General features: G+C 40.8%; 1 protein-coding gene across 1 annotated transcript in view; it reads right to left on the bottom strand.

Annotated features, from left to right (window-relative positions):
• Window positions 1-20,168, bottom strand: part of LOC118793959 (nuclear factor 1 X-type-like) — a 156,756-nt gene extending 136,588 nt beyond the window's left edge. Inside the window, exon 1 of the mRNA XM_036552064.1 lies at window positions 19,968-20,168. Coding sequence (XP_036407957.1) covers window positions 19,968-19,994 — 27 coding nt within the window. The 5' untranslated portion in view covers window positions 19,995-20,168. The remainder of the gene's footprint in view (window positions 1-19,967) is intronic.
• Between the last annotated feature and the right edge of the window lie 229 nt (window positions 20,169-20,397).

Here is a 20,397-nt window from a genome sequence, read left to right as displayed (position 1 = left end):
CGATCCATGCCACCATATTGGCGCACAGATAAAAGTCAGTCAGGGGCAGCTACTCCAGCTTCTCTTTGAATATTTGAATAGTTCACTATTAATGTTATGGTAGCAAAATTTGATGAGGGAGCCAAAATTCAGATTTACATTCCGGATAAGGTTTTAATTATTCATTTGGGAAAGGTGTCTTAGGTACAAGGCTGACACCTCCTGAACTGCAAACATTGAGTTTCTAATTCAAGCGAGCATTACAGTTTTTTACGATTGCTTACACACTAAAATTAAAACTTTCCCACAATTAGCAAAACCTCACACTCAAGGAGCAAAACACCAGCCCAGATTTGCACAACTGTAAGCACATTGTCAGCTTCACACTTTTTGCAAAACACTACACACAGTGATTTGCAAAACACTAAACACACTTGTACACATTTGACACAGAAATTTATCATGATGCCATTTCCTTGCAATTTCAAAGCAACGGCTTTCAAATGAACACACCCATGAACCAATTGGTTAAACACAGCCACCAGGTGTGCACACAGACAGGTGCTTAATTGTAGACACACCAATCAGGTTTAAGCACTATAAAAAGGCAACAGGTAAGTTCACCTGTCTTCAACAAAAATGGATGGTGTCAGAGGAAGAGGGAGAGTGCGGATGAGAGGGGGAATCCGCAAAGAACAAGGTGGAGGAAGAGGCCAAGGTAGAGGAAGAGGAAGAGGAAGAGGTAGAGGGAGAGGGAGAGGAAGACCTGGAGGAGGGGTAGGATGTGCATGAGAACACCAAGGAGGGAGGGGCCCCATATTCACACGGGAGCAAAAGAGAGAGATCATAAACCTTGTTTTGGCCAATAATGCAATCAGACTTAGAGAAATTCAAACTCATATTTTCAATGATCACACAATTTTCAATAATGTCCAACAGGTCTCTCTGTCAACAATAGCCCATATCCTTAAAAAACATCAAGTTCTGATGAAACAACTGTATAGAGTGCCATTTGAAAGAAATTCAGACAGGGTGAAAGTCCTGCGGCGTGAATATGTGGAGGTAAGTTTTGACTGTAGTATTGTGTACTGCACACATAACTTTTTTACTGTACATGTAATTTTACTGTATAGCAGACCTACAGTATATTGATCTACACAATGTGATCTTTTTGCTGTATTTCAGAGAGTTTTGCAAATGGAAGATTAGGAAGTCCCGCATGTGTTTATATACATTGATGAGGCTGGATTTAACCTGACAACAGTGAGAAGAAGGGGAAGAAACATCATTGGCCACAAGGCTATTGTCAATGTACCAGGGCAACGTGGGGGTAACATTACCCTTTGTGCTGCCATTACACAGAATGGGGTCCTCTATCGCCATGCCAACTTGGGTCCTTACAACACTGACCTCATTCTTACATTTTTAGACAGATTACACAATATTATCACAGCAGCAAACCAAAGGGACCAGATGCAATACATTGTCATCTGGGACAATGTATCTTTCCATCGTTCTGCTCTGGTCCAAAACTGGTTTCATCAACACCCACAATTTACAGTTCAATACCTTCCACCATACTCCCCTTTCCTAAACCCCATCGAGGAGTTCTTCTCAGCATGGCGGTGGAAGGTTTATGATCTCCGGCCCTATGTCCAGATGCCCCTCATTCAAGCTATGGAGGAAGCATGTGATCAAATTGATGCAGCATCAATACAAGGGTGGATTTGTCACTCCAAAAGATTCTTCACACGTTGCCTTGCAAATGAAAATATAGCCTGTGATGTTGACAAGGCCAGATCCAGCTAGGTGGAGAGATGATGTTTACTTTTGTTTTTTTTTCAGTACTGAACTGGATATGTAATTTATGTTACAGTACTACTGTAAGCTTACAGTACAATGGTACGTTCAGTAATACTGTATGAAAACTGGAAAATGTTTTGTTATGAATGTTTTGTTGAAATAATCAGTATTGACTGACTTGAGTATATGAAAAGAAATAAATATTTTCATTGGTCTGCACAATTGGTGTCATGTAGTGTTGAATTTATTTTTTCACTTTCTCTGTGTAAATGCTAAAAGTGTTTTAGGTTGAGCACAGGAGTGTTTAACTGATTCAAACAGAATCAGACCATATGATGAATGTGTTTATGTTATGATAAGAAAATAGGGTTTTTATAAGAAATTGTACTAAAGTGTTCCATTTTGCAAATGATCTGAGGTGTTGTGCTACTTGGGTGTAGTGTTGTGCTAATTGTGTGAAGTGTTTGGAAAAACCGGGCCGTTTTCAAAATCGTGCTTAAGCAATTGAAAAAAACTGTAAGTTCAAACTCTTATGCAACATTACCTGTTTATGGAAATAACAACAAACAACAGATACAGAACAAAGCAATAGAGGCTCAGTTAGGGGATTGGGGTTGGCCTGCGCAGTCTGCAAAATATAAAACTGTTTCTTATTTCTAAAACTATTCAACAAAATCTACAATTAAGCCCACAAAAGGCTGTGTGCTGAAGAAGCAAGAGCTTTTGCTGAAAACAGAGATCAGCACCATTAAGAAGCGGCTCACCACCAAGAGGAGGAATTAGGTTATTCCAGACAAATGCATCGTTGTTTTAACAGTGGGGGAATTGTGTTAGCCAAAATCCCTCCCCCATGACATGTTTCTTTCACAACAAGAAGTCAGAAAAGTAGCCCTTTTTTGGGGGCGGGGGAGGGGGGAGGGACTACACAGTCAACACACATAAGAGAACCCTTGGCAACACTCAAAGTCCTTACTAGTATAGTAAGGACTAGTACTAGTACTAGTAAAGGTTTACATATTGCTAGTATGAATATGGGCACATGGGCTGATTTCATCTGAGCTTGGCACACACTCACAGACACACACAGACACAGACACACACACAGACTCACAGACAGACAGACAGACAGACACACACACACACACACACTCTCACACACACACACACACACACACACACACACATTTAGAGTGAAAATCTGCCACAGAAAGTGCAGCCTTAGATGGTGGTGTTCTGCATTCAGAGAAAGCCAGGTCTGAGCCCATGGTGTTGCTAAGCGCTGGTGGTGAAGCCTGCTTGTTCTTCGGCTGTGTGCATTTAGGGTGGCTCCAATTCCACATGTGGCTCCAATTCCGCATGCAGACATCAGTGCGGCTTCACACTGCTGTGTGCTCTACCACTTGGTAGCAGAGTATGTGTGTGTGTATCTGTGTGTGTCTGTGTGTCTTGTGGACTTGTGTGTGTGTGTGCATGTGTTTTAGGGTGTTCTAACACTAGGCGATCCGTACATGATGCCAATGATGCGACTGTCCCATTTAACAAATATATCCATTATAGCAACAGTTAGCTGGATATCTGTTAGTTGCATGCCCAGTCATAATAATTCCTTTAAACCATCATTTGATTAGCTCGCTGAATTCCTTAAATATAACAAGCTAGCTACCTCCAAAATGATCTTTGATTGGTTAGTGCTGTAGATCTATACCGAAAAATAACTCTCTGGATCCCCACATTAGCTTGATTACTAGCAAGCAAAATAAAGCTAACCATACTTTACGTGGCGGTGTAAGCATTGCTGTTGTCAGGGGCTTAGTCAGAGTATCACAAATGAAGCAGCCAACCTGTTTAAGCAGCTAGTCTTCAACAATCGTTCAGATAGGGAGCCTGTTAGCTAACTGGCTATGTTCATCAAATCTATTGCTAGATAGCTAACGTTAGATCCCCAGCCAGGTAGCATCGATTATGCAACGCAACGATTTTCAGTTAATTGTGCTGCACGTTTAAGAATATCTTTACCGAGGCAGCTGATATTGAGGGATGAATTTGGGGCTTTACTCGCCGACTACAATTCACATTCATCAAAAAGGTGAGAACCGTTATTAACCCAAATATTCTTGAATGAATTGAAAAGTGTACTATCCAAGTAATAATAGAAGATGTTTGTTGTTGTAATGATGGCAGCAGCGCACACACAAGTAGTAGCCCTAACTAGTTAACATTAGCTAACATTATTGCGATTAGGCTACTGTAACCTGACACAAAATATTGGTCTGTCCCTTAGCATAATGACTAAAACGTCAGCTGCCTCCATAAAATATTATTATACATACAGCACAATTAACAGAAAATCGCTGTGTTGCATAATCAATAAATCTATAAGGCATGTGAGTGGGCCGTGTGTCACCACGCCCAAAACGACTCCAAATAAGCCACAAAGTAAGTACGATCATGAACTCTACTGTGCTGTGCGAGAGCACTTTTCTTCAACACAAAAAGTTTGCATCGTGATGACGTAAGTGTGCTCAGGCCCGGAACGTTAAGCGCAATATGAATGCAGGCCAGCGGGGGAAAGGGAAGGGGGGACAATCGTTCTCGGGCACGGAACAAGGCAACCGGGCCTAGTGTGATTACGCCCTTACTGAGTATACTGACAGCTGGCTGCACATGCTAACACATGTATGCACACTCACATGCACGCAAACAAGTACATGCACACAGACACACATACACTATATGGACAAAAGTATTTGGACGCCTGACTATTACACCAACAGGGACTGTAATGACATTGTATTCAAATACATATACTTTAATATGGAGTTGGTCCCCCTTTTGCTGCTATAACAGCAGCAGAGTGTTTCTGTGGGAATTTGTGCCCATTCATTCTGTAGAGCATTTATGAGGTCAGGCACTGATGTTGGACGAGAAGGCCTGGCTCGCAATCTCCATTCCAGTTCATCACAAAGGTGCTCGGTGGGGTTGAGGTCAGGGCTCTGTGTGGGCCAGTCAAGTTCTTCCACACCGAACTCATCAAACCATGTCTTTATAGTCCTTGCTTTGTGCACTGGGGCACAGTCATGTTGGAATAGAAAAGGGCCTTCCCCAAACTGTTGCCACAAAGTTGGTTCTGTTGCCACAACGTTCACTGGAGAAAAGGGGCCTAGCCCAAACCCTGAAAAACAGCCCCATACCATTATCCCTCCTCCACCAAACTTCACATTTAGCACAATGCAGTCAGGCAGGTAACATTCTACCGGCATCCGCCAAACCCAGACTCGCCCATCTGACTGCCAAACAGAGAAGCGTGATTTGTCACTCCACAGAACACGTTTCCACTGCTCCACAGTCCAGTGTCGGTGCGCTTTACACCACTCCATCCGACGCTTGGCATTGGACTTGGTGATGTGAGGCTTGCATGCAGCTGCTCGGCCATGGAAACACAATTCCATGAAGCTCCCGCCGCACAGTTTTTGTGCTTACGTTAATGCCAGTGGAAGTTTGGAACTCTTCAGCTATGGAATCAGCAGAGCGTTGGCGACTTTTACGCATCATGTGCCTTAGCAGTCATTGACCCCGGTCTGTGATTTTACGTGGTCTTCCGCTTCGTGGCTGAGTTGCTGTTGTTCCTAAATGCAGCAGGGATGAAATTTCACGAACCATCTTATTACAAAGGTGGCATCCTATCACAGTACCACGCTTGAAGTCACTGTGCTCTTCAGAACGACCCATTTTGTATCGCAAATGTTTGCAAATGGAGACTGCATGGCTAGGTACTTGATTTTATACACCTGTGGCAATAGGTCTGATTGAAACATCTGAATTCAATAATTAACAGGTGTGGCCAAATACTTTTGTCCATATAGTGTATATACACACACAACAGAGGCTACAAAGCCAGCAATAAACAGGTCATGCTATTTCTGAAAGTTTGCTCTGAAGAGTCAGTGTCCTTGGGGGATTGTTAGCCTAGTGCAGTCATAGCACTGTGCTGATACTCACACATTCTAAATATCCCAACCTAAATCCTGCACATCCATGTTACACCAGATTACTTTTCATTTTCCAAAAAGAGCCACACACAAATGGAAAACACCATAAAAGTACAAAGAAGCAGGCTAGGGGCTAGAGCGGTTACTGTCCCCGACAAGTGAAAATAAATAGCGGATGGGAAGAGAGGGAAAGAAAGAAAGGAAGACCTGCTAGACGATCTACAGCACTGTATGTTTTTCCATTTCGTCAACGTTTTCACCCCACTGCGTTCCTCTGTCAGAGCCCTCCTCATTGCAAATGAAGGACAGAACCACAAGAATGCTTAAATCAGCATAGCTCACTTAAAACACACACGTCCCAGGGTCTGGACCCATGCCACCTATTCTCCTCTGTCCTGTGCCAAGACCGGGGTCTTTGAGTCAATAAACACATCTCTGTTCACCATTGCACCCTTTGTTGGCTGACAACAGCAGAAACCCACACTACAATAAGGCACCTGATGAGGTTTGAGGTGAAAATTAAACCCAGGGAAGTGTTTGGTTGGATGCTCCAAGCTTCTGCAGCATTTCATTGTGAGTATCTCTGTCTTTGACAGAGAGAAGGCTGGAAGGGTATTTCACAGTCTGCAAAGAAGTACTGGAAAACTTTAATTTAGGCCAGGGAATACAAAAGTAATTGTTAGTAATAAATAAAGTAATAATTAAATTTCACATTTGAGGAATAAGACAATTAAAATGAACTGTAATTTAATTCTGGGATAGGTGTGTAATGCATGTGATTTGGTGGTGTGATTTTCAGTACACAACTTTCTCAATGCTGGCACAAGACCTTAAAAACTACATCATGCAAATGTCTCCTGTGAGTGTCAAACGCACGGGGTATGTGGTGACTTCACTCTGTGAGCGTGCAGTGACATCAGAGCCCCTGACACACTGATAACTGATGCTCTGAGCTTTAGGGGAGATTGCAATGTAAGGTTGCATTGCCATTGGTGCACACACACCACTGACAAGTGACACAACACGTGAGAGATACACCTATCTAATCACTAGGATTTGATGGCATGCACTCTGCTAATTCTGTGAAATGGACCCAGAGCTCTCAGAGATCTAATGAAATGCAGTATGTAAGCAATGTGTTGAAGAAAATACACGCCACCATTAAGAAAGTTTAAAAAGGAAAATAGCTTTAAATAACCCCCCATTGCTATAACTAAAAGCTGCACTGCATGCCTGTCTTGGGATAGCATACTGTTCTGTGCTCTGTTGAGCTGCATTAGGTTCAACTAAAATCCGTATTACTGTACCATGCCATTACCTCCAGCCACAGCCTTCAGACACATCTCAAAGACACACTCTCTCTCCTCCCTTTCCATCTCTTCTATCTGCCCCCCTCTCTTTCTTTCCTCCATTTTCCTTTCTATCCATCCTCTCTTCTCAGTCTCCTCTCTCCCCCTCTCCTGCCTTCCCTGTCTCTTCTCTCTCCTGTGTCCTCTCACCCCTCCTCTCTCTCTGCTCTCTCTCTCTCTCTCTTTCTGCACATACAGCTGCTAGCCTGCCATAAGGTTCATGTGAGGTAAAGATATGGAATATTACGCAACAGGGTATAGATTTTCCAGTGCTGGCAGCAGGCCAGCCTCCTCCTCTATGGAGCCAGCTCCAGCTCTTTGTTACCAGGGGTTTGAGCCATGGCTGCTGAACAGGCCATCTGAATGGTGCAGATAAATGCACAACAATGCCACAGGCAGATATCAATATTTTCATCTGCAATTCTTGTACTTTTTTTTTCTTAAAATAAGGTCTTCTGCTTCTTCATTACTTCTTGAATTGACTTGCAGGTGACATTGCCGGAACATTTCTATTTCCATTCACCCACTGGTGTTTCTGTGTGAATGTCACACTTTGATGCATTAGGAATTTTTACTCTTTTTTACTCTTTTTTTTTTACATCTTTTGTGTTGCTCTTCCTTAACAAAGCTTCTCTTACTGAAAAGCGTCCCATGAGAGTGACCCTCATGGTGACCTCTGTACTGTCTGCTGTCAGCCTGGTGCTAGTTTTGTGTTCTTTAAGGAAATTATCTTCAAGTGCTGTTCATTTTTTCTGACAGCTTTTTGGGTGCTCCAGTCCTGGGGGTGTCAGTTACAGGTTCTGTTTCTCTGTACTTGTTCAGAAGGCTTAGTTATATCACACCTTGAAAGCTGAGTGAGGTGAACTGTTTCTCTCGCTGCATTCCCTTCACCAAAATAATCCAAAATTTCAAGATCATCTTATAAATATAAGGCCACAAATACATCCATGTATAGAAAATTCCAAAATGTGTGTGAAACCTGAACAACCATTTAAGCTTTACAAAGGCTTCCTGTCAGAATCATTACTGAGCCAAAGGCTATTTTTTATGGTTCTGCAGCCTAATTTACAATCTTAGTTTAAACCATACACATTCTGAGCTAAATCTGAAACACTCGCTTTCATTCTCATGCCATTGCTGTTTCCTTCAGACAGCTACCCAATGTTTAAAGGTGAGTTGGTACTTCATTGTCAGCAGGCTTATCACATGCTAGCAGGAGTTTTGCTATTATGAATGCGTGTTACGGTGGTCCAGTGAGCTACACTTGACCACCATGGACTCCCTGCTCTAATACCAGTGAAGAAATGGCATCTGTAGCAGTGGGCCGCTAATGTGACTAACTGCCCCTGAAGACATGGAGAGTTACGCGGCTATGGTGTGATTTCCAGGGCGAATCGGCACCAATGAGCAAGGATTGTCCACCTGCGCTGCTCGTGTCTGATGTCAGGTGTGCATGAGAGCGTGTTCGAGTGTGTGTATGTGCAAATACATTATGCATGATGCCTGTGTGTGCATGTGTGCATAGATTTGTGAGCTGTGAGAGGCCAGCCCTTGCTGATAGATTTCAGTGGGATTGCTTCGGGCCTACCACAGGTAAAAACCCATGACTGGTCCCTGCTAATATCTGTCTCTTTGATGTCAGAGATGGCTATTGTAATGGCGTACAGCATGGACAGATTGACTGCCCCTCAGTTCACCTCTGTGAGCCTGACGGTGCTTCTTCTTCATAATATTTCAGCAGAGGACAGCTTTTCCCTGAACTCCATTGATTAAACGGAGAGAGTGTGACCATTTTCACACTGGAACGTGTGCATTTGAGCGTATTTGGTGACTAAAATAACTCCTGCAAGAGACGGTAGGTGAGATAATGCTGTTGGATGCTTGGCACCTCCCCATTTTCTTTTTTTTAACTATATTTTTATAAAAATGAACAATAATTTGTATCAGAGCTGCAGTGTTATACACAATAATAATCAATCCCAAACATCATGTTTTCCAAAAGTCCATCATTTCTTGGTTGTATGAATGTCTCTTTCCTGGGTTAAATAAGATTCATTTTCTGCCAATATCTCTGCCCTTTTTCTTGGTCCAGTCTTAATGCAAATGTCAATCCCTCCATACTGTATATGTCGTTAACAATGTCCATCCATTGGGTCACTGTAGGAGGCTCTCTAGAAAGCCATCTCCTTGTAATGGCCTTTTTACTTGCAGCCAGCAGGACTTTCAACAAGTATTTATCATAGGTATGCAATTTACCTGGTAGATCACACAAATACAGGGAAACAAAAGAGCGGTTAACATCAAAACCCAGTATCTCATTGATTGAGGTACCCACATCCTCCCAATATGGCTGGATAAAAACACATGACCAGAAAACATGTGCATGGTCTACCATTACCAGCTCACACTGCCTCCAGCAGGGGCATTGGGTATTAGATACTCTCCCTTGCTGTCTAGGTGTTATAAAAAAAAAAAAAATCTTCCAGCAAAATTCCCTCCACTTCCTCGAATTAGTAGAGCTAATTTGATTTTTACAGATATTCCCCCATGTCTCATTGTAATTTCAATTGCCAGTTCTTTCTCCCATTTGTTTTTAGTGTATTCAGTGGAATATTCCTTCAAAAGTAAAATACCTTGATACACCCATTTTCTTTTTGAATATTTTTAAGCTTGACACCTACTTGGTATCTGTATCCTACTTGGATTCAGATAAAGTTATGGATACTCGATTATCAAATGCAGCTCCTAAAATGTCCTATCTGCTAGTTTGCTAACTAAATTTAAAACTGAAATCACATATATGTTATCTAGATATTCTTATATTAAACTTGGTTTACTGCTAAAAGATATCAAAGTCACATTGCTCTAGTGATATTGCCAAGCATAGCAAACATAAAACACTGATTATAGCTAGCCAACTAGCTAGCAAGAATCATGTGCATCATAAATGTGTCAGCTTTGGGTAACTTCATGGCTGGTATGGATGATGGCACAGATTTTTCAATGCAAGTCTCTGGAAAAACACTCAACTACAGTTTTGACAGATGAATTTCCTCACTCACCAAATCTGATGGCCAAACACGCCACAGCGGGAGAAGTAAAAAGTGAAAGCATGAGGTTGGTTGTGAATGTGTCATTGCTGTGTAGCGTCCCCAGCTCACACTTGGCCTTCTTCATTTCAGCCTTGGTTGAAACAAAATCAGGTGCAAGACAATCCCTAACATACAAATTTGTCACAGGTTTTCGCACCATGAAAAATTCTGGAGCTGCTCGAGCTGTTCTGTGGAATGCAGTGTTAAAGGACACTTAAACGAGTATTTATTGTTCTAGCATGAAAAATATGATCAGAACACTGACCTGGTATCAATTAAGCTTATATGGGTCTTTAAAAATTTAATTGGCACCCCATGCTCGATGTAAGGGCAACGCTATTCCTTTTAATCAAGTATACATGCATTGGATGCAATTCTGGTTATTCTCATTCATTGTTCAAAACATGCAACGTTGGTGTAAGGACCAGTTGCATCTGCATGTTCGTAGGTAAATATTCCTTCCCAAACCCTACGTATATAACTTAAAAAATAAACAGTCGCAAGCGCACATGGATTGAAATGAATAATAGAAACGGCCTCTGTTTTCCCTCACAGAGGGACCACTCTCAGCCATCACACTCTGCACATGACTGCCCTGTCTGGGTCCTGAGCATATCTGCAGTCTACTCTGACCGCAGTCAGAATAGCGATGCTTTGCAATTCAAAATGCACCCTTATGGAGTGATTTAAACACAGCAATTGTTAAGCTAAAATCACTATCCTGTGGCAGATGTTTGCATAACACATTAACACCATTCAGATGGGGAGCAACAGGGTGTGTCCTTTGGTCGGCCTAAGTCCTGACTTGTTTCCACCTATGAACAATGTGTACAAATTCACAGATTGAAATGTCCCCACAGTTCTTGCCACATTGCTGTGAAGGCTGGCGTGTGGAAGTGCACGTCAGATGAACTCTTTGTTGTACAGTAGTTCTGACAATTCTATTTTGAAAGGCAGAGGTCGGGTTAATTAATAATTACTAGCTGTTAGTTAGTTAGTAATTAGTTAATTACTAACTTCTTTCGCCAGTCAGTGCTGAGAACTATTGTGTGGCATGCAATAAAGCAATATGTGCATTTTCACCAAAAATGAGATGTTCGAAAAGCATGCAAAAAGTGGGTTGCAAACCTGCGCTGGGAACAGAAGAAAGTGAACACCCTACCACACACACACACACACACACACACACACAGTCACACTCACACAACTATGCCTAAATCATATCCACGCATACCCACACACATTGTATCAAAGAACTTGTTTCAAGTAGCCTGTGATGCCAACACCCTTCTTTTTAAATACCTGGCTGAACAGACCAGGAACAACCTGTACTGTATTGTCTATCTCAGATATTTTCCCTTCCCTTTTTCCAAATAGCAGCTAAATATATCCATATATGCGTGTGCGTGTCTGTGTATATGTGTGTGGGTGCATGTCTGTGTGAGTAAGCATGCATGATTGTGTGTAAGTGTGCATGTGTGGGAGTGTGCACTTGCGTGTGTGTGTGTGTCTGTGTGTGTCTGTGTGTGTATATATGATTGAGTGAGTGAAGTGTGACTGTGTTGCTAAGCCATAGTGGCCACCAGACATAACAGTTACTACAATAGGCCGTCACTGCTGCCAGGATTCTGCAAAAATGCATCTATGCTGGGGGAAATAAGAGCCAGGGGGGCAGGTTGAGCCAAGATAAAAGTCAGGACTTCGGTAAAGCAGACACATATTCGCGCGCGCGCACACACACACACACACACAAACAAACAGATGAAAAGCGCATGGAACGCACCAAGACACATAACCCTAAATTCATTTTGGTCATGCTTACTTGAGAATGAGAGAGAATTAATACACAACATGTGGGCATGCATAGGAATAACCTACTAAGACTGCATGAGAAAATATGCTCGACAGCGTTTGGTTTGATTGCCCATGCATTGATAACTTCGTTGTTGTAAGCGCCATTATGTATGCTGCCTGATGCTACCGACATAAACGCTTGCCTTGATGTTTGCTTTAAAATACTGATTGTGTTTTTTCATGAATTCTAAAAACTATTTTCTAAGCTCCAGTTACACATCCATGTAAAACGATTACAGGATAGTAAGCTGCGGTGTTTTCAGATGGCATGGATAAAATTATCCCGCTGAAAAATTAAGAATTTGACATTTGCAGCACTTATAGTTGCGTGCAAATCGCAAATCCCCCCGTTTTCACGTTAAAAAGGTTTTCAGTATTGACCAGACACCTAAAATGGAGGTCTAAATAAGTAAAGTGAACAGGGTGTACCGTAACGTGCGTCTGGCATTACGGCCTCTGTAATTCCACCCGGTGTCACTATTTCAGCCCCTTGAAAAGAGACATGGCTGCAGCAGAATGACGAGGGAACAAGGGATACTCCGGTTTCAGCCGAAACCACACACGCAGATCACAACTTCTTCCTTACAGATTTCTCACATTAAAAAGTGCTTAATACTTCCTTTCTGGCCACATTTAACCCGACCCTCACCTTTAACACACACGCGAGCGACTTGTACTATTCTCTCAACAACTCCAAACTCGTTCTTTAATATTCAACTAGCACAGCTGCAACCATAACTATGCTTGCATTGGTATTATTCAACATGCCTGCCAGCGAAAATGATAAGCTTGTGTTTTTCTTTTCAATGTTCAAGAGACTCTATTCACAATAATACAAATATTATACGGTTAATTCAGATTGTCGGCAGTCACTGAACGCTTGTTTTTTGCAGCGTTTTACGAGGAGACCATGTAATTGCCTTTTCAGTAAGACCTTCGGAGACGCGCCATTCGTTAATTTATCGAAAAATACGAGCTGGTCTAATTGAAATGAAGGCTGTGGATGAGAGGTATGGTTGGGGATGGGGTGAACAGCTGTTCCAACTAATTTTCCAGAGAGAGAGAGAGAGAGAGAGAGAGAGAGAGAGAGAGAGAGAGAGAGAGAGAGAGAGAGAGGGGGGGGGGGGGGTGTCTTTTACAAAGCACATTTTACATAATTTAGCTACATATATCTAAACAAAACAGACTTATATGTGCCTTATATGGTCATATACACATCAAAATAAAGTCGCTATTTCCACAAAACTATACTCCTCTCTGCCCACCGTCTTCTTATGACTGATGACCTTCTGTGTGGCGTTAATGAATATGTGGTGGGTTAATGCAGGCAAAGGCAACACTGCCGAGATCATTGTCCCCTGTAATTAACTTCTAGCCACAGACAAAGCAAGAAGCAAGGCAATGAAAACCTGCGTCCGCCTTTATCACAGATACTTTCACTACCAGCGCAGAACACGTGGCCTGTAATGAAATTACATAGGGTGCGTGTCCGTTGTGTAATTTCAGAATAGGCCTATGTCTTTCTGGAACAGCATTATTCTCGCATTATTTTGAATACCTGTTTACACGCCTTCCAATCTACTACATTAATTTTTTGGAAGACTTCCGATCCCGTGATCAGACGTATCCTTTCATTCAGAGAGATGCACATTTTGGTATCTTTACGCATTCTACGATGCCTTTAATATATTTTTTAAATATAGGCCTATTACAATGACTTATTAAGTGCCGAGTTAATTACTTCCACTTTTTTTAGGCCTACTGAAAATGCAAATAATGCACCGGGCTATCAGTTCTACAGTGACAATGTATTTAAGCTGCATAAAACTACTGATGAAAAAAGGTAGTGCTCTCATTGTCAGGTGTCTGTCAATCATGTAGTGTTATTCCTTTTCTTGTCTTTCAGGTGAAGACACGATCCAGACATCTTTACTGAACGTTACAAACTTTAGAAACTTTAAGTACAGTTATTGACATTATAAAGTGGGTGAAACTATTCCGTTTCAGTTACTTGTTTCTTTAGTGCATAAAACACAACGCCAAACATTTGATAAGACGACATAAAAAAGTATACTTACACGACTTCCCAAAATTTCGAACGTGTGTCGCTGTGCAGCCACGAGCAGGAGGTAGATTATTTCATCATTTTAAACTTTGTCGCAGCTGCGGTGTTGAAGGGACACGCATATCACGAGTGAGTCTGGCTGAGGTGTGACCACAAGGAGAAGAAACCTAGGGTATTAGAATCAATACACACCCTAAATCTGGGGTCTCCAACACGTCGCTCGCGAGCTACCGGTAGCTCGCTACCTGTTTTTGAGTAGCTCGCCAAAAGGTTTACATTATGTAGGAAAATATTATGTACAAAAAATCCGACAAGAAATAAATGAACCCTCTTCCCATTTCAATCCAATCAAATACACAGATGTCCCACCCCCCTCCAACACAAAATAAGATCAGCTGTCAATCAAATAAGTTACTACTCTCAAGTTTGCCAACACGTCGTGACGTCAGTTACCCTGTAGACTAACTACTGAGGTAGCTACTGAGCTAAAGCAAGGAGTTTGGTGGTGTTAGCAAGTCAGTTTAGCTTATAAAATAGACTTATGATGAACAAAGAAAGTGGCCAGGCCAAAAAGCATGCTATTTCTATGAGGAATAGGAACGCGAGGTTTTTTCCACGAATGTTAAGGACAAGTGCGTGTGTGTCTCATCTGTGGTACCAGCGTTTCAGTCAGCAAAAGATGCAACGTTCAGCGCCACTTCAGGGACATTCTAAAGCTCTTAACGTGAAAAGGCTTAACGTGGCTTAATGTTCCAAAACAGCGACCAATGATCACCAAATTTCTCTCGGACATGTCTTGTCATAAACACGTAATAATGTTTTCTATGACTTTGATGTAAATTTAAGATGTTTTGATATATGTGTGTGACAGAGTGCTGCCACTGCGGTTGAGTATGCGCTCTGACTGCCATGCCAACCAGCCTAGCTCTTTGGCGTCGCGGTAAAAGCTGCAGTTTGGTATCCCATAGACACGGGTTAGAGGCCAGCTGGGGTGACTGCTCTCTCCCTTCGCTACAGTAAGCTTGACACATTGAAATTTGAAACATATGGATACAGAACGTACATGTGACATGCTATTGATGTGAATTTAAGATACTTTTGATCCAAAATGTGAGCTTTGGATATTGACATCTGATACATGTATATACAAAATTAGCTTAATTCAGCTGGTTAATGTGAGTGTTTTAATACGTAATGTGAATAAGGGTGAGTAAATAAGACATGAGTAGCTCTCCGCCACTTTCATTTTTTCAAAGTAGCTCTCAGATGAAAAAAAGGTTAGACACCCCTGCCCTAAATCCTTTTACGTGCGCAAAAAGGATACGAATGAACAATCTTAGTGGTATCTTATTGTCAATTCATAAAATACACAACTGGTATAGATATCTATAATTAAGGACATATTCTTCAGTGAATCGTTCAGATTAATTTAGCCTTAAATCACATTTTAAATGGGAAAAATGATGGGCCATTCTTGGCATTTCAGAACATAAGCAAGTTGTTGAGATTTTTTTTTTTTTCAGATTAAATGTGTCAGGTAGAAAAAATGTGTCTTCAAAATAGGCCTACATTTCTTAACCTGTTGTGCTGAGATAATGATTGGAATATAATTGGATATAATATAAATGTAATATAATGTAATATAAATTACATTGTTAAAATACTTAAACTATCACCAGACAAACAGGGTTTTTTGACTGTTTTGTTAAACCTCAGATAAACAATTGTGGTTGTAATAGAAGTATCCTCACCTTAAAACGTGTTTTTATTTATCACGGTAACACTAAAAGGGCATGTTCAGATGTGTAAATGTATTTCCCCCCGAACGTCAGAAAACATCCTTAGTAGGCATGTCAACGCGCCTTTGTCACTCCTCCCGGATATCGCTTTGCAATTTTAATTTTGGTGGCTTTCCATAGTTTGCTTCCATTATCCATATCCCCCTCCCACATCCTACCACCGTCGCCTATTCCAGCAAAGCTTTTATATTTGTCAGTAATTCACTGTCAATTGTTTACATTTGAAGTCATTTCACGCTCCTCTTCTCCGCTTTAATCATTTAGCACCATTCAAGGAATAACAATATAAAAAATATTGTTTCCCGAGAAAAGGCTCCAAATATCAGGGAAATGCCACGGCAGTAACGCGGTTATAATTCTAATCAAACGTACACCTAAGTTTCTGACTGCGCCGGCATTCCGCGCATACTTCGATCACTGCCACTTAAACGTCACGTTGTCTTGGGTCGATTTGCCAAAGCGGTACTGAACGATGCTAATACATGTGTCAGAAAGACAACAAAAATGTACCATCTTGGCAATACCTTGTTGTGTATGTCCCTTTGACTAGAGGCTTAAATGCAAGCAGCATGATGCGTTTTAAGAAAAACCGTATGCCATGTGTTAACATATTTTACATCGTACAAAGTAAAATTGCTTAAATAAAAGCAAAACAACCGAAACAAAGCTATTATTATGTTATATGCAATCTGAGATTATCGTAAATCGTACAAAGTAAAATTGCTTAAATAAAAGCATACCAACCGAAAAAAAGCTATTATTATATTATATGCAATCCGAGATTATCGTAAATACTTAAATCACGCAGGTCTTATAAGTGTTCAATAAATTCACGCAAGCCAGGATGCCCGTAGGCCTATGTGCTGCACGTGCACCGTGCATACAGTGGGTTCTGTTGGCAATTAACTTTAACAGAAAAAAAAATGGCAGGCTGGAAGCAAACTATTATTTCAGCGTTCTGAGACTGCGGGACAACTGTTTTTGGAAAATAAATTTAGCACGTATTAATTCCAGACCCCACTCCACTCTCAACCACCACATATATATTATATTGTATTGATAAAATCACAGTGGTATAAAATTTGGAAAGAAAAATGCCAACCATGCAAATTTGTTTGCATCCAACAGAAAACCATGGCTCAGACCAAAACCAGAGGTCAGTAAGATTGCTTATTTATCTTGTTGTATATGATTCACAGAATTGATCCAGATTGTTTTCCCAAATCAACAGCATCTATTTTCCGCTGCTTATAAGCAACTATGCCTTTTTAAATATCTGCGTTCCCGACACAGACTTAGGGCCGCGAAATAATGTCCGAAGCAAGGTCAACAGAGACATGGTTAACAGAGAGCGATAATGGAATCATCAATATTTGGTTATAGAAAAATCCATTTATGTTGACTATGAAAAGGCAGCAAAGCTGAAAATACTCACTTAATGTGATCTTAATGAAGACAAATGTATGAATTACATCAAACTGAAGTGTATTAGAGGTCAGTGCGGAAATAATCATCACATCAGTTTATAAATCTTTTTTCAATAGCCATCGCTCTGATATAAATGGTCTACTGCACAAGTGAAAAAGATAGCTAGAATCAACATGCCGGATGTCTAAAGCTTTAAATAGGAAACAGTCTACAGCACAGGCGAGAAAGCGTCTCCACATTGTTAATATCGTAAAATAAATCAATGGCAAGTGAGCTAAAATACTTTAGCAGAACCACTGTTAAATCAGGAAAGAATTAGGAGTCGCCCAATCGTCGACAGTTTAATTCTGAATATTGCAATACTGCCTGAGGAAATGTAGTTTCTTGTTGTATAAGACAACGCTTTCCTAACATTACATGCATCAGATCATTGCCATTTGTCAGTTAAATCTATATGACTACAGACGTTTAGTCAAATTTTTAGTTTTCAATGCCAAGTCAAACAAAGAGAAAGGATGTGAGGCCTACGCGCCCTTAAAACGAAGAAAAATACACAGACGTGAATGTCCCCTAATGGCAAAGTATTCTGTTTATTTTAAAACGATTAAATAGGTTTCAGAGCGAAAGAAATACATTTTGTAAAACAGGATAACATTTTTTGAGATTCTGTCTGATGTTTTGATTAAAAATGCCAAGATGATTGATGCAATAGCATGTCCTATGAAATGATATAGGTGAAGAGAGTGCCAATGCCTACATGCCTGAATGAAAAGGGCAATAAAACAATTGTACGAAAACGTGATATTGGCTACCCCCCTAGACAAACCGCAAAATTCTGGAGAAAATAATACTAGTTACTGTGTAACCCATAGCATAACTGAAGCTGACATTCTGAGTAGGCCTATAAGAGAAGACTGCGACATGAAACTTGTTGCCAGGGACAACTGGGAAAAAGTGAAGGGGGTGAGTATGACCTTTGCCATGAACTTTTATGCCCACAAGTATTCAAAAAAAAGTTGCGAACTACAACAATTACAAATTAGTACAATTACAAATTACAAAAACTTAAACTGCAAATCAGCTGTTTTAAAGAGTACATAAAACAACAGAAGCTAAAATCATACTGACAAAATAAAACCGTACCCAATATACACTGAAGAGGACAGACGGTTTTCACTCCTGCGCAGATTCCACTAGCCACCGAAACTATTTTCAGCTTTCAAGGCTGGTCAACATGTCACGCACATCGTTTCTTATCATAGATTTCAAAAGGAAAGAAGAACTGGAAACTAGAAACATAGACAGAGAGATCTTTTATATATTTAAACAGAAAACAAAGTTTCAGTCTTTCAACGCAGTGTTAAGGTCATAACTACATGGAATAATCGTTTATCATTTTACCATTGATTGAACAATATATACTATTAGCAATATATAATTTCATGTATAAGGCAGGTCAGTTTATGTATGGTACAAGTGAAAGTGTCAGGCCAACACAGCGCTACTGACTCTCTCTTGGGAGTATTTAAACGGCTGAATTGAAATGTATTCCGAAGAAATTCAAGGAACGCTTGAATTTGTTCTATGAGCACCTGAGGTGTAAAAATACTGTATAAATAAACTGAGAACGTCACCTCTTATATTTTACCGAAGAGTTAATAGCTACTTTGATATTTAACCAAGGGGTCCTATGGTGAAGTGATACATTTCGGTATAGATCACGTCAAGATCACCCTAAAATGATAATCACGGGCTTTGGCAGAGTTTGAAGTCTGCAAATACTCGAAATAAATGGGCTGCCTATTTTAGCTATTTTATGTCGCATACTATGTGTATGAAATGGGAAGTTACCAGTTCAGATAATATAACAGTAATACACACGTAGCCTACATTAGCATTTAATTTAGCGCGTTGTATTATCTCCAAAGCTAACAGGCCAACATTTGATAGCAGTATAAGCAATAAATAAATACAATGATTAGGTGGATATATCGAATATGCCTAACTGACCAACAGTAAAACGGAAAAAGTTGGATTTGTCGAGGACCTAAGCGCGCACCGCTAATTTTTCTCCAAAGTACTTCAGCAAGTCTGCAGCTCAGGTAGCAAAGCAACGCTCAGTGACGGCTGCGCACACTGACACAGCTTTCAACGTTACAGTGTCAGATTAAACTTTTTTTCTGATAAAACTGTACATTTGCAGCTCTGCAGCCTGTGTCGCCACCTTGTAACTGTATGTCGCGCTAAGACTGGTTAAGATAAAACACATCCATTATAAACAACATGACATACAGAGATAATGTCGATCTAGCCCGATTCTTTCTCCACCTCTCCTTCCCCTGCTTTTATATTAAATCTATTTGAGAGAAGCGCCATTTTCTCTTCAAACCATGTGCAGTGAAACTCACAAGAAACCCCGCTGGAAAGTTGCCATAAAATAAAGACAAAGGAGCGCGAGACAGAGATGTGAAAATTGTTTCGGAAAAGAGCGGATCACGAAAACAACATCAAACGCAATTATTAAACACAAAAAGGAAGGGAAACGGGAACACTACGAACGATCAGCAGCCGAGATAAGCCATGACAACAAAACAATTACGACATTTTACCTGTGTCAAGCAGTACGGGGAGTACATGGTTATTTTTAGAAATAAAAATTGGAGAGTTTATTTAACTTGGATGGAAGTTCTCTGAAGTATTGCATTGCAGTCGTTCGCCGTCCGCTTTCACTAAATACTGTACTAGTAACTCCGCCTCGATGGCTGAAAGTGAAAGCTTACACAAACTTTGGAAAAAGTTACTCTCCCTCCTTCTTCCCACTCGCTCCCTCCTCTCTCTCTCTCTCAGAGCCTCTCTCTTTCACGCTCTCTCTCTAAAAGAACGCTTCAAGATTGAAACAAGCCTTTTTATTTAAAACGGGTATATCAGCCGAAACGAGAACTGACAACGACACAGCCGCAACAAAGTCAATTTCAGTCTCATGTTCTGAAAGATGAAGTCAAACCCATGTGCATGATGGGTCATACACCGCGAGTATCC

The sequence above is a fragment of the Megalops cyprinoides genome, chromosome 19 (assembly GCF_013368585.1).
Source record: "Megalops cyprinoides isolate fMegCyp1 chromosome 19, fMegCyp1.pri, whole genome shotgun sequence".
NCBI classification, from domain to species: Eukaryota; Metazoa; Chordata; class Actinopteri; order Elopiformes; family Megalopidae; genus Megalops; species Megalops cyprinoides.
The sequence above is the reverse complement of the archived record's forward strand: the minus strand, read 5'-3'. Positions and strand labels throughout refer to the sequence as shown.